Source organism: Accipiter gentilis, chromosome 29 (genome assembly GCF_929443795.1).
Source record: "Accipiter gentilis chromosome 29, bAccGen1.1, whole genome shotgun sequence".
NCBI lineage: Eukaryota > Metazoa > Chordata > Aves > Accipitriformes > Accipitridae > Astur > Astur gentilis.
Window position 1 is genome coordinate 21,542,096 of NC_064908.1, and position 13,996 is coordinate 21,556,091.

Below are 13,996 nucleotides of genomic sequence, written 5' to 3' on the forward strand. Positions count from 1 at the left end.
TAGTATCTGTTTTTAATACTTCCAAACAAAAAGTTATACTTGTGCTGGGTGCTTTTTAACCCAAATAAAGAAGATCTTTCTTGCCCCAGAGATCTTTCAATATAAACAGGCTAGGAGGAGGAAGAAATACAACTACATTGTGCAGACTTGCAATTTGACATAGAGAGAAAAAGATTGACTCTTGTTGATGTAATGAATCAGCAGTGGAGCTAGGAAGTAAATTTACATGTCCTGAGGCTGGTATTCTAACTATTACACCATGACTCTGCACTCTATGCAATATTCCTCATGTATTTTAATATGTTGCAAGTATATTGGAGCCTAGATTCCAAGTTGTTTAAATTATGGCTCCTCTTCTTAGGTGACATAAAATACCATGTGTTTTCCTAACTCCTAGAAAGAAACCCACAACTTACCATCAATACCATTACCTTTTAAAAACTGAAATTATGATTCCTTTCTCCTTTCCCCTTCTGCCAACGGTGCAGCAGCAGATTTAAGTGAAGAAGATATACATACATCTTGCATTATCTAGTGGATGTTCCCTTGTTTCTCCATTATTGTTCCCCTACAGACTGATTGTTCACAGATCACGTTACAGTAAATTGACTGTGCAAACTCTTTCGAGGCTAGAACTACTTCTTACTTTTGGTTCGCAAAAGAGCTTTAACCATCCAGTGATAGTTTAGCTTTTCTTAAATGAAAGGAATGGTGCATGTGCAATCTCAAGTTTTCCCACAATTTTATACCTGTTTTCACATTATTAGTCTTGGCCATATTGCCAAAGATTCATCAAGCTACTGAAGCTTAATTCAGTAGATTTTCCAAAGATTCATCAAGCTACTGAAGCTTAATTCCTTCCCTCCTACAGAAATGATTTCTTTAAAACAGTGCTTCCATGCATTCAAAAGAGATACCATGGGGCAAAAGCTCAGCCAGGTGCTTCATATCTGTGGATAAACAGAAAATCTCTATCTTCCAGACTCTCAACTAGGTACTCAAAATCTTTTACCTGATCAATTTCATCTTACTGAAGATCAGCTGCACTAAGATGTGACAGCTGTTGGAATGATCAGAGATCATTATTCAATCTGCCTGGAAACATGTTACCTTCTACAGAAGAAAGAGGACATTCTGGCATGTCATAAGCTGTCGGCGTTTGAGGAGAACTCCTTGAACTCATTTCCTTAGAGCTGCTGTCTGATGATCCACTTACTGCAGCAGTAGCTTTAAAATAAATATCTGACTGAAATGACAAATAACGCGTCATTAGTACAGAGAGACTTTCTTAACCATCTTCTGAGTAAGAACTCAAATGTTTTTCCACTATGTTCTATTACCACTATTGCTGTACTGCTGCTAAGTCCGCTAGGGTTGGTCATGGAAAGGTTATCCCACTCTAAGTGGAAGACGCATCTGTGATGTTGAGGATAGCTTTGCCCGTAAACAGTCAAATATCTCAGATTTGCATTACCGTTAGCAATAAATGACAGTGCTATCAATTCTGATTCGCTTTGTACTTGATATAAACTAAGAGCACACAGAAGAACAGTTACCACCGATCAAGTAGTACATGTTTAAGTTTTGGTTTGTTTGTTTTTTGTGAATTAGATCCCAACATATCACAGAAATAGTCAAATATGATTTTCCTGTGTCTTACCCTTGATGCTACAAGTTGAAGGTCAGGTACAACTGCTGTGTGGACTAAGTTCCCATTCACCACTAATCGGATCTCAATGGAATCAGTAGTGAAGGCAAGGATATAAGGGAAAGCACAGACTGCAATGAAACAAAAATTATTTGACAAGGAAAAATGGTTAATGTAAATGTTTCTTGGATGCTCCATGAAAACTGTTCTTGAGTATCTGACCTCTTCTGGCATCTCCCTTTCCTATAGAAAGGGTTGTCTAACATACTGATGGACACTAAGCTACATCAAACCTGAAAACTTCACTCTCTGTGCCTGGCAGAACATAGACTGAATGGAAAATTAAAAACAGAGAAAAGAGAAAGGAAAAAACCCAAAGGTTCAGCAAAGGAAGAACTTGGCACCAAGGCTCCACTTTTTAAAATTATCATATGCAGAAACTTAGCTAAAGTGGCATGATGAATGTTACATATGCATTCCTAGCACACATACATAGTACTTCCCCTAACAGCCAAATGCAAGCCTAAATGGTAATGAAAAAAACAGCCATCTAGTAAAACCAGACATTTTCTTACCAACAGCATAAGGAACTTGATTCCAGCTGAAGTGGAAGTCATAAGCCGATGGCTGGATCAGTGGAGAACCTCCATTGAAAGGATATACCTTTCTGTATTGGCAAACATCTGTAACAAAAAAGAAAAAGGAAACATCCATCACCTTACACTGCAAGTGACAAACACTAACTTAATAGGCAGATTTTGCAGAAGTGCCGGCATTATATACATAATCAAGCGTTTATGTAGAAGCCCCTCTATACTTAAACAGATAAGGGAAATGTGCTTCCTCTGTGAACACAGCACTTGCAAGATGAAAATAAAAGATCTACATTTTAATAAGTTGTCATATTTCACAAAGTAAGTATTACTCTGTTTCAACAGTTATCAGTTCCTTACCTTGACTATGGATAGAGGAATAGGCAAGAAAAATTCAGAAAGCAGTGTCAGCAGAACTGTACCTCTCTGCCCTTCAAGCACCCATATGCTGCTGTTTACATTCTTTGAAGACTGTTATACACACAGGATATTACAGACACCAAGATTTCATTAATCACATACCTTTTGAACCTACTTCTTAGCTGCTGTAAGTCCAATGATTCTGAAATTAAGAGTCCTCCTACAAGTCAGACATGAATGCTGGCTTATACAGCTCCTCACTGGCAATGCAGTTCTGAATTTTTAATTCGATAGGTCTAGATAATGGGGAACTTTACCTTCTACTACCAGCTGACTTTTGTTTAAATACATGCACTAGTGCTGATCAAACATCTATTAAAGTTCAGGACTTGAGAAGTTGTATCAGCAAACAAGAAAGCTTAAAGATGAGATGCAATTGCAATCATCTTTTTTTCTTGACGAGCTCATATGAGTGTACTGGGGGCTCCAGGTAAACATTTATGACCCTCTCAAATACGTGCTGCTTCCCGATCTTTTCTATTTTTTAGGCAAAATTCTTTTTTTTTTTTTTTTCCTGTAACTGATCTTCTTAGACTGAATCAAAGTTTATATCCAGAAATGTATTACAGGTATTTTGCTAAATACAAACTTTGGACACTGCCAAATCCTGTGTTTTCAGATTTGTTCTATGATGATCCTTTCAGAATTATAAAACTCTCTAAAGAACAAATGTAGGTTTCCCCATGACGCTGTCCAAGAAATAGGAATTCAAGGTGCTTCAAGCCTGTGCAGCACCTTTATTGTAATTTTAAGATCAGCTAAGTTTGTTAGCTTTGGCTCAGCAATGGGTCTACTAAAGGGGAACTGATACTGTGCAGAAATATAGGTGGGAATTCACTACGCTCTGCCAGATAGCTTTTTAGTTCTGAAGCAGTGCTAAATGAACCAGAACCAGGTTGGATCTGGCAAGCAACCAGAACCAATAAGGCCCCACAGAACATAGAAAGATACAGTTTAGAGACACTTAAAACTTGCTCTGTGGTACCAAAATGATAGCTAGTGCTGAAACACAGGAGTATTTATCCTGTCTCCATCAACGTTCACTTTGAAGAGGCAAACAGGACACGCCTTCTGCAACAGAGAAAGCCATGCCTTGTCCTTCAGCACTGCCTAAAAAGGCTGCTTCATGCCAAGATCTTCTATTTTCATGAGGATCAGAAGAAAAAGTACCTGTGTGCTACAGAGAAGAGCATATGTGTGTTATATCCAACGCTGTTTTATAAAAGGAGATTGAGAGAATTACAATGAAATAACGCAACAGCACCAAGAAGCAGGTGGAAGAAAAAGCACAAAGACAGAATGTGACAGCACACAGAGGAAAAAGGTGTGAAATGCTAAATTGTACATGTCTTGAATACACCTAGTCAGTGTGTAACTACCTAAAGAATGAACTAGATCTGAAGAAATAGGACTTTTTTGAGTAAGATGGTAACATCTATAAATTTATAGATACACATCTATATACCTGAAATTAAAACCTAACAGCTAGTATGTCTAAATTCAACATACCCTGCAATAAAATACTTCAGTTTCTAGTCTTTCTAATACACATTTAAATTCAAAAGAACATATATTGAAAAACCGCCCATGAAACACTGAACTTTATGTTAAAATACAGATCTAGACTCCAGTGAAAAAGGAATTACATATGCAGATTGAGGTATTACCATTTTCAGTCTTCCCTAAATACTTACAGTTATAACACAACAGTAGGCCAGCTTCACCATCTTCATATACATCAATAGCTGCAACAAAATTAACCTGTAATGATAATGGGCAAGGGTAATGAACAGGCAGAGGATACTGAGGTTATTACAACCAGGTTTTGACTAACAAGCAATACAATCAGTTGGGGGAAGTGCACAACTACAGATTTAAAAAAAAAATTAAAAAAAATTCAAATGCAGCCTCTTTGTGATTAATTTTCAGGATGCTCTCAGGAGAGAAATAAATTTCTTTTGTATTCAGTTCTGTACAGTAGTGAATATTCAATACCACATCAACAGTATAAAGCAATAAAAACTTACCCAACTTCTTTGGCAATATGAATTTTGGGAAATGGGGTGATTTCAGGACAGCTGTGAATCAACATGATATGCTAAATATAACAATTCTTTTCAAAAAGTGAAATCCAAAAAGCTCCATTGCACATCATGACTAGCAGAAAGATCAGATGCACCAATTACTGGTTCAAAACCACTAACAATTACAGAAGTCGATAGGGATGTCCTTAAGGATTACTAACAGGCTGAATTTAGAAACTTGAGAACCAATGCTGGATAAACCACAGTATTTTTTACATAGCATAGGCTAGATAAATTCTTGTATTTCAACTCTGTATTTGTCTTTTACCGTTAGATTAAAAAACCCAAACCAGCCATAAAAAGTAGGGTATCTGCTCAGGAAATGAGACCTTATTAGTGAAATACATAGGATTACATTAGACAAATGCTTCCCAGACAACAATATTTACTAGTTGGGCAAGGAGAGGGGCTGGACACCGATCCATCAACAGCAGTTCTTTGGCTTTCCTTTGTACAATAAGCTAGATGTTCACCTCTCGATTCAAGATTACTGTATAGGTCAAGAACTGTTAAGCAGACCTGGAAGTTTCTATATCTATACCAAATGCATTTTGACCCAACCTTTGTAGTGACTGAAAGCCACTTCTGCTCTGTTATGCATGGAAATAATTTTGTGTCCCATCTCAACATCAGAAAAATCACTGGCTCAGCTCGTATTAATTGTCTGCTTTGCTTGTGTTCTCAAAGAAAATAAGGATTCCTGGGGAGAAGAGGAACAGGAAGAATGGGTGGTGGTGGTAGTGTACTTCTCCATCCCCATTCTTTACTTGTAGCTCCTCCCCATCCAGATTAACACAGATTTCTAGTGCTGTGGAGAAGTTTACACTGTTATCACCCATGCTACGAGTACCAAACCTCTTCATCATCAGATCTGAATAAAAATACAGGTGATTTAAAAGAAAATAACCTATCAACAAGAACCATCAAATGAAAAGAGTAGTCCCTTATCTAATGATGAGGAAGAGAGTCAGTGAAAAACAACAAAAAAAGATTAACTGTGCAAAATCTTCCTTTTTTTTTCCCTGACTAAAGCTCTATGTCCACATCCATATTTAGAAACAATTAAAATTATCTCATTTTCAGAGATGCTGAAGATCATGATCTTCCCAGCAGCAGGAAATACTGGAGCTCTTTTCTGAAAATCAGGACATTTGCTTACATCCCAACCCTATGTCTTAGTTAGAAAGATTCAGTTAATTTACTAGTTGACTAGGCAGCAGTTTCTTAAATAGAACTAAAAGCTACCTGTAAATATTTTAGCCTTAATACATGCAAATAGGCAAATCTGAATGAGATACTGGTGTCCAACAACTGAAGTTACTTTGCTGCTATTTCTTAAAACAATAAAACAGAGACCACAAAGAAATAGCAAAAAGCAAAACATTAACTAAGAAAAGAGAAAAACTAATTTATGCTGACAGCGATATTCCAGAGCCTGAAACACAGGCTCCTTCCTAACGTGTCATACCTTATGACTACCTCTCTTGGGAGTGATTATTATTGTGTATCCCAAAAGGAACAAATATCTCAGAGTGCCCTAAAGCAGGGGTTACAGAAGTGAAAAGTAAGACACATGAGGACCTCCAAAAATTACACTCCCAGGAGGTCAGCACAGGATGCTGAGTCTGCAAGAAATTACATTCAGTGCGGTTCTGCAAGAAAATAGTTTCAATGATGAAAACTTACCTTGTTTGTTTCAACATGATGCAATCTATAGGACTCCCCAGTACTCTCATTAACTAAATCAAACTGATGCCGATATGCTACACAGATCATATTGTCACTGTCTCCAGTAGGTCCATCCACTAGTGTCATAACCACTGGAGGGTCAGAAAGGCATATTTCCTATAATATAAATAACAGAATTATTCCCTTTTTCAAGCTCCTACTGTGGGTGCTGAAGGTACTCCATGAATTTAAAGGAATGTGCTCTAAGCACAGAAACATGATAAAGAACAAGCAGAAACTTAACTAAAAAAGTCTGAAAGATTTCTTTGGCATATATATGATGGAACTCCATCATATGGCTTCTCACTGTTATTTGTCTGAAGGTTCAGGACGATAAAAATGCATGCTCTTTGTCTTCCCCTCCCTCCCCAGCTGAGTGCTGCCCAGTCTGTTAAGGTAATTAGTGATTAGATTACACATACCCGGATGTACTGGAACTCCTCTACTGGAGATTCAGATGATGACAGCAGAGAGCTGCTGGTTAAAATGTTGCGTGGATTATGTTTCTTTGTGACGAGAAGTAGTTTGTTCCGAATAGCCACAACAATCCTCAGTTCACTGCCATGGTGAGTATTAATGGCATACAAATGGCAGCCTGAGGAAATAATGCTCTAGATTGTAAGTGTTTGGGATAGGGTCTGGGTTTTTTGTTCTGTATTTGTATGATGATTAGTACAATGGGGCTCTGATGCTTGACTTAGCAGCACATAATTACAAACCTTGCAACAGGATAACATTAGCTTCTAGAAAAAACCAAAAAGCTATGACTCTTTTGAAATCTATTTTTCCCCTTACTCCTCTTGCAAGACTAAATAACTGGATTTTCATTATTCTGCAGGTTCCAACTTTCCAATGCAGCTTGCTTCTGAAGACCAGAAAATGTTTATGTCTACTAAAATAATCACCAACACCCAAACTAATCTAAGCACTACTATTTAAGGGAGGTTTGCCAGCATTCCTCCACCTTAAAATGCCCTTCATTTCAGTCTCACATCCCTGCGTAATTCTTCTTATACCCCTCAATCCTGAAAGCAACGTAACTATTTTTCTCTAGAGCTTTTCATCAGCAGTGATTGCCAAGTAACATGGTATTTTTACAAAGTTCTAAAATGTCATGCTGGACTATACCAGACTTAGTTTCACACGTAAGTTTAACAAAGTTTGAATTGACTGTCCAGAGAAAAAAATAAAGGCGAACACCTACAACTGCCTCAAGGGAGCTAATAAGCCTCTGGCAACTACAGGCAACATACCACAGTGCATGTTTCCTACACAGGATAATAAAATTACCTTTTGTTCTCTCCAGTTTATTTTCTCTGCAGTCGTATTTGCTTCTTATCATTTGCTTTGTTTCTATACCTTTTTGGACAGCACTGAGCCTGAAGACAAGGAGACGAGAGTCTTTTCCTGAAGGATGAAGAGCGCCAGTTAAACAAGTTAAAAAAAGATAGAGGTAGTTTGAAATTAATACTTCCAAAGAGAAACAAAGCATACTGCTTCTCTGGGCATGAGCTTCGACATCATACAAGACTGCTTATGAACTCTCTAAGCTTTACAATTCTAGTAACCAACTCCTTCAGTTCAGTAGCTGTTTCCCATCAGGTGGTGCTGCAGCAAAGAATGATATAGGCGCTTCAGAATGGGGAAATGTACACTATTTCACAAATTTACAAAATTTCACAAGCTAGCAAAATATCTACTACTATATAGTAGTAGATATTATAGTATATTGTATATAATATATATTTACATATTTATATATATATATATATAAAATAATGTATATTCTCTGAAACCATCCTTGCCCATGGCACTTGACCAGCTAACATCTTCCACGCAAGATGCAATAATTTTGGGCCTGGCTAGAGATGTTCATCTGACAGTGACATGGCAAAATCTAAGCTAGACAGCTGCAGAGACAACAGAATGGGCCTCTGTAGCAATCTGTAATCCAAAATTTTCTCAGTAAATGAGTGACTTTTGATAGCATCCCACAGGACTAGGGAAATCAATACAAAAACAAATAGGAGGCTCCAATTTCACTTCAAAAAGGCATAAGGCAGAGTCAGTATTAGAAATATGACACTTGGTGAACATTGCATCATGAGAGTTTTCTGTTAACTACTAGTCCTGTCATCAACCTTTGCAGTAACTGCTTACGATTGCTTATGATTATGATTCTGCTCAGAAGGTCTCTCACCTTGTTACCAACTCTCAGAAAGTGCAAATTATAATCCCATGCCCAAAACTGGACGGCTGTGGTTGCTGCCTAGCAACTAATTGATCATTTCTGTCAATCTAAAGTCCCTAACAATTCTGTTCCATCTTTGTTTAGGAAAGGAATCAAGAGTGGCTCTCAAATTCATGAAACATTTTAATGCTATTAAATGAGAAATGTAACCAAGGACTTGCATGTTCACCCACTGTTTTACAACTAATGCACAACTCTTGGTGCTGCATGTGAGTGTTTTCAAACACCACCACATATATAAAAACCTACACATGACCAAACACCTTAAAATGCTCTTCCATTTCCACCAACTTTGATTTTAAGCTAAAGCAGCTACTGACACAACCTGAAGGAAGGCCATCTTTCCTATCTAGAATGAGCTGTAATTCTTATGACTACCATCACTTGCACTGAGATTGGAGATAGTTTTTAGTGCAGCCATTCAAGACAGAAAGTTTATTCTAAATTTATTAGAATTTTCTCCTAGATTCTGCCTCGCATTAAGTAGTTGGTCCTCCAGTGGTAACTGTAGTGTTCAGTCTTCATACCTGAGCTACTATTTCAGCCAGGTATTTTACAAACATTCTTGGTGATGCAGACAATTCTGAAATGCTACAGCTGTGTACCCACAGCAAAACTCAAGAAATTCTTCTGGCCAATCTGAATGTCAGCATTCTTCAAATCAAGAAATGGTTGTAAACAGGCAGCCATAGCTGGGAGCAAGTATTGCTACCTAAATTAAGCACTGTTATTTTTGGAGGTTATGCCAAACTTGAAAAGACCTTTTATGCTTCCATCAAACATGCCACATTTACCTCTGTGAAGATGCTATGTGTGTGCAGCAGAGAAAAACACATATGATAACTTCCTTCCCAGGCAGGCATTTCACTATGAAGACAGAAAAATGACCACTGCCTTCACTGAAATTGGTTTGGTATGCTTTTAGAAAGGAATTGGGGTTTAAATCCCCATATGCTGTGAGATGTGCACCTCACAGGTTGACAGCAGTCCTGCCTTTCAGCAGACATAAATCTTCACCTTTCCCTGTCGTTTAAAATAGCTCTGGCTTTTTGACCAGTGTGTCCTCTAGGATACATCACTCCTCTTTCACAATACTAGTTCTTTTGCAGATGTTCCCAACAACCCCACTGTGGTGTTAGACTTATCTGTGGCTGCCTATAAAAGTGACTATCATTTGAGCTTTTTTAGTTTTTCTTAACCTCCTACAGACTTGATTCTTCCAAGCAAAGCAGCTCTTCTCCCCTCACCCTCGCGTCTAGGCATTTCACAAAATAAAGCTGGAGCAAAAAACCAAAGTGTGTTTGGAGGACAAAATAGATCCATTTTTGTGCCTTGCCTCTCATTACTAGGACAAATTTAACCAGCAAATGTCCCAAACAACCCCACTGTAGTGTTAGATTTAACTGTGTCTGCATTAGAACAGAGGCCATTGCCACCAAAGCAATTTGTGCTGCTGTCATTGATACCTGCTGTATTGGTGCCTTCTTCAACACCTTCTCTTGGAATGCTGACATGAATAAGCTCTTGCCGATAGTTAAGCTTAAAAAGTTAACCTTGCAACACATAACATTTTATCCTAAAACCCCACAAAGTCTTTGAACCCAGTTTATGAGTGTGCTTCTGCTCATCTAACTCATTATTTCTCTCATTTTTGCTGCTTAAGTGCAGTCTGAAAATGAAAGGCAATATGGTATGCAAATACAAAACAGGAGGCCAGAATTCTACTGAGTATGAAAGAACTTTCTCCTAAATGTTTCAGAAACCATCCATATGAAGAGTTAAAAATCTCTGCAATTTTTCACATGAGTAAGACTTCATCAGACTGTTTGAAGTGTCATGAATTGATGCCAGTAATACCTTGTTCTATTACCTCAAAATGCCTGCTTACATCTCTCTCTTCAGGTTTAAACAGTACAATGTTTTGACAATTAAATGTAATTATCTTTTCTAGAAGCTTCACAAACCAAGCTTCAGATACAACCACCCTTTTCAGATCTTGAGAAATGTCACCCACCCTCCAGGTGTCTTGAGACAGAACTGCAAATGGCTCTCAGTTAGTTTGAGCAAGTTCTGTAAGGTCCCAGGATGAATTTCATCAGGTGCAGCCAAATTGGGCAATTCCCAATGATACAAAAGGAACCATGTTTTATCTTAAGATTGTGTAAATGTAACTTCCGCCAATACTGAGCAAACAGACGTAACGTGGTAAAAAAACCCCAATAAAACAATCATATTCATAATTCTTTTCTCTGTGTTACACATACAGATCCTGTTCTTGCTTTGTGTATGTTCACTTTGTGAAATTCAGTCACAGACTATTTGGTAAAAAGTATCTCACTGAAAAAGTGCCCAGTTTATGCACTTTTAATGTTTCCAAATGAGGCTAAAAAGAAAACATTCTCTGTCCAAACAACATTTAAGTCATTAAACATTTTATACCAGAACCTTCAAGAAAATACATTCTATAGCACTAGGATGTGGTGACAGTTAACAGAATAAGTACCAGTAAAACACATTTGGTAAAAGAGTGACAGCGTAAGTAATTTCCCCCACATTACTGCACAACTGAATAAAAATATAATTCAGTCAAGGAGATTTCCAAAGACTGTCGAGTTCCTACAGTGGCTGAAGAAAGACCATATGACCAGTTTCAGGCTTGACTTGAAGGAAATATGAATGAGCATTTAGGGATTCCTCCCTCCCCTGCCCAGCCTTTTAGGAAATAACAGTAGTCGCTGTATGTGCTCCCTTATTCTAAATGAGGTATCTAATATACTTGCCACTGATACACATGATTGTCTCATGAGACATACATACCCAGCACCAGCCACATTCATATGAGAATCAAAGAACAGGGACCTCTCCTACCTTTGTCTGTTCGGGCAATCAAAAGATCCAGAGCTTCCAACACATGCATCTGCTTTATTTGGAGAGTTTTATCAAATACTTGCACCGATGGTTGACCATCTAAAAAAGAAACACACATATTTACCCAAAATCTTGCTAAAATTTCCTAGTCACCTGTTTTGACCTATTTCTTTCTTGTAATAAAAGACTCGTTTTTCTTCTTGTGATAACAAAAAAAAGCTGCACAAAGCTGCTACGTATACCACAGCATCATAGCCAATACTTCCTCACGGGAGAGTTTTATCATTGCCATGGATCACAGTGTGCAGCTGAAGCCTGAAAGGGACCTTACTTTGAAAAGTTTGAGAATTATCACCGAAAACTAACTTTGTTCCCTCAGTCCCGCTGGCCTTATGTGGCACACAGAAGATATGGGCTCAAACTAGCAATAACATTGCTATGGAAGAAGCAGGCTTTCATTGTCTAGCTTTTGGCTTCATGCCCACTATCACCAAGGGCTAAGAAATGCAGATAAGCCATTTAAACACTCCTTGAGCTCGGATGTGACTTCCTAAGTCTTTTCAGATGATCAAGAAGACAACATCTGAAATAACAAAACATTCAGAAATCTGCATTAACATTGGCTCCCCAATATGGCTTAATTCTGGTGCAGAGAGAATTTTTGCAACTAGATTATGTAAACATTATAAATTCACTTGGACTGGTAACTATCCCTGTAGGTGAAGACCTACCAACACCTGAACAGAGCTTATGAATATACATCTTCAAGAAAATGGTCAGATACATAAAAATTGACACAAAAACACTGGATTATTTACTAACCATCTATTAACAAGATGCCAGCATCTGTAGAAACCAGCAAGGACTGGCCCCAAGAATCTGCACAGACAACCTCATGAGGAAAATTATTGCAGAAAGATTGAGATTCCCAAGGCTATGAAGTAACATAAGGGATACATATTAAGTATGCTAAGAAATACAAATCATACAGACACAGAATGAGATGGACAATGGCAAGTAAAAACATGTAAATGCTTTTGGCAGCATACATTTCCAAAAATTTTTTAATTTGAAATATCAAAATTTAGTTAATTGTCTTGCAGAGGAAGTACTCTCTGTATTAATTGGGTTTGGATACTAGTAAGTGTAAGACACATTCCTGTAACACTGGAATTAAAACACACACAGCTGATACTCAGTGCAACCCTGGAAATACTCAGTACGTACTTTACTTAAAAAAAACTCAAAACACTATAGACTTAAAATGTATGTACCACCATGCATATGCAATTTGCTTACAAAATCTGGTATTACAGGAAATAAAAACACAACTTAATTTTGTTTTAAACTTGATGCAGAAGTTAAAATAAAAGATGGTTGCGTATGGAAGATGTTTTTTTCATCAAATATTCTCAGACATAAAAATATCCACACTTGCTTTAACTTCAGAAATGCTTCTGCCTCCAGGCTCATCTTTTATTCATTTGATATTGGCTGTAGAATCACTTTGACACTATACATTTCATCTTTGCTGCTACAGGATCTAATTACAAAAGTAAATAAATAGCATGCAGAACTGATATGCAATATCATACTCGATAGCATTTAATTTTTTCATAACTCTTCTCAGACAGATGGGTTCACTCACCTCCTTTTTACAAAAGCTTGTGGTTGCCAAGTTAGCCGTGGCATCCCCTTTCACCGTGGTTTTCAATTTCAATGCCTAATACAAACAGATGTTTTATTTAAATTAAGTTTTTGTCAGCAATACCCAAGCTAAAGTCTATAAAGAAAGGACAATTTAGGACAACAAAGTCAGTCCAGTTTGGAATTCCTATCACATTTTAAGTAACAAGAAAAGAAGTGGAATTCTGTATATCCTGAACAAAGACTGCATGAATCACTAGAGGGCTGCTAGGCATCTTCTCAGCCAAAACATATGTTGGTTGGGTTTTTGGGTTTTTTTTTGTTTGTTTCTTAAATGGAAACTCAAAATCAGAAAAGAAACGTCAAACATAGTAACAGAGAAAAACCTCATTCTATAAGCTAGCTGGATAGAGGATCCTTTTATCAATTATACAAGCTCGCCTTTCATTTGCAAAACTTCATAACAAACCTCTAAGTCAAACTATATATACATTGCCAGGGCTGCCAAGGACACATGGTCACAGTATTGCAAATTCTTCAACTAAAAGTAACTCAAAGCGAGCTGATTCTGAAAGGGCTAAGAACTCTAGAGAAACACCCTATAAACGTAGTTTTAGCAAGATACACAGTAAGTCTGTTTAAGGTATCACATATACCTTCATTGCTAATCTTTACAGCAGCATTCCTATAAAGCTATAACACATGGAATTGTCACAGCATTCTTTAATGCAAAGTTTAGAAATTACCTAAACCAATT

The 13,996-nt window shown here is 37.4% G+C and overlaps 1 protein-coding gene across 9 annotated transcripts in view; it reads right to left on the minus strand.

Moving 5' to 3' along the window:
* GARNL3 (GTPase activating Rap/RanGAP domain like 3) overlaps nucleotides 1–13,996 on the minus strand; it is a 60,795-nt gene that overhangs the window by 7,629 nt on the left and 39,170 nt on the right. For all 9 annotated transcript variants that reach the window (XR_007509885.1, XM_049831763.1, XM_049831762.1 and 6 more), the window contains 10 exons: nucleotides 13,241–13,315; nucleotides 12,415–12,526; nucleotides 11,593–11,691; nucleotides 7,764–7,880; nucleotides 6,896–7,068; nucleotides 6,432–6,590; nucleotides 4,356–4,422; nucleotides 2,224–2,331; nucleotides 1,661–1,779; nucleotides 1,111–1,246 (listed from right to left, as the gene is read on the minus strand). Coding sequence is in view for 8 of the 9 variants with exons in the window: in XM_049831763.1 (XP_049687720.1) it covers nucleotides 1,111–1,246; nucleotides 1,661–1,779; nucleotides 2,224–2,331; nucleotides 4,356–4,422; nucleotides 6,432–6,590; nucleotides 6,896–7,068; nucleotides 7,764–7,880; nucleotides 11,593–11,691; nucleotides 12,415–12,526; nucleotides 13,241–13,315 (1,165 nt within the window). In the remaining variant the exon portion in view is untranslated. The remainder of the gene's footprint in view (nucleotides 1–1,110; nucleotides 1,247–1,660; nucleotides 1,780–2,223; nucleotides 2,332–4,355; nucleotides 4,423–6,431; nucleotides 6,591–6,895; nucleotides 7,069–7,763; nucleotides 7,881–11,592; nucleotides 11,692–12,414; nucleotides 12,527–13,240; nucleotides 13,316–13,996) is intronic.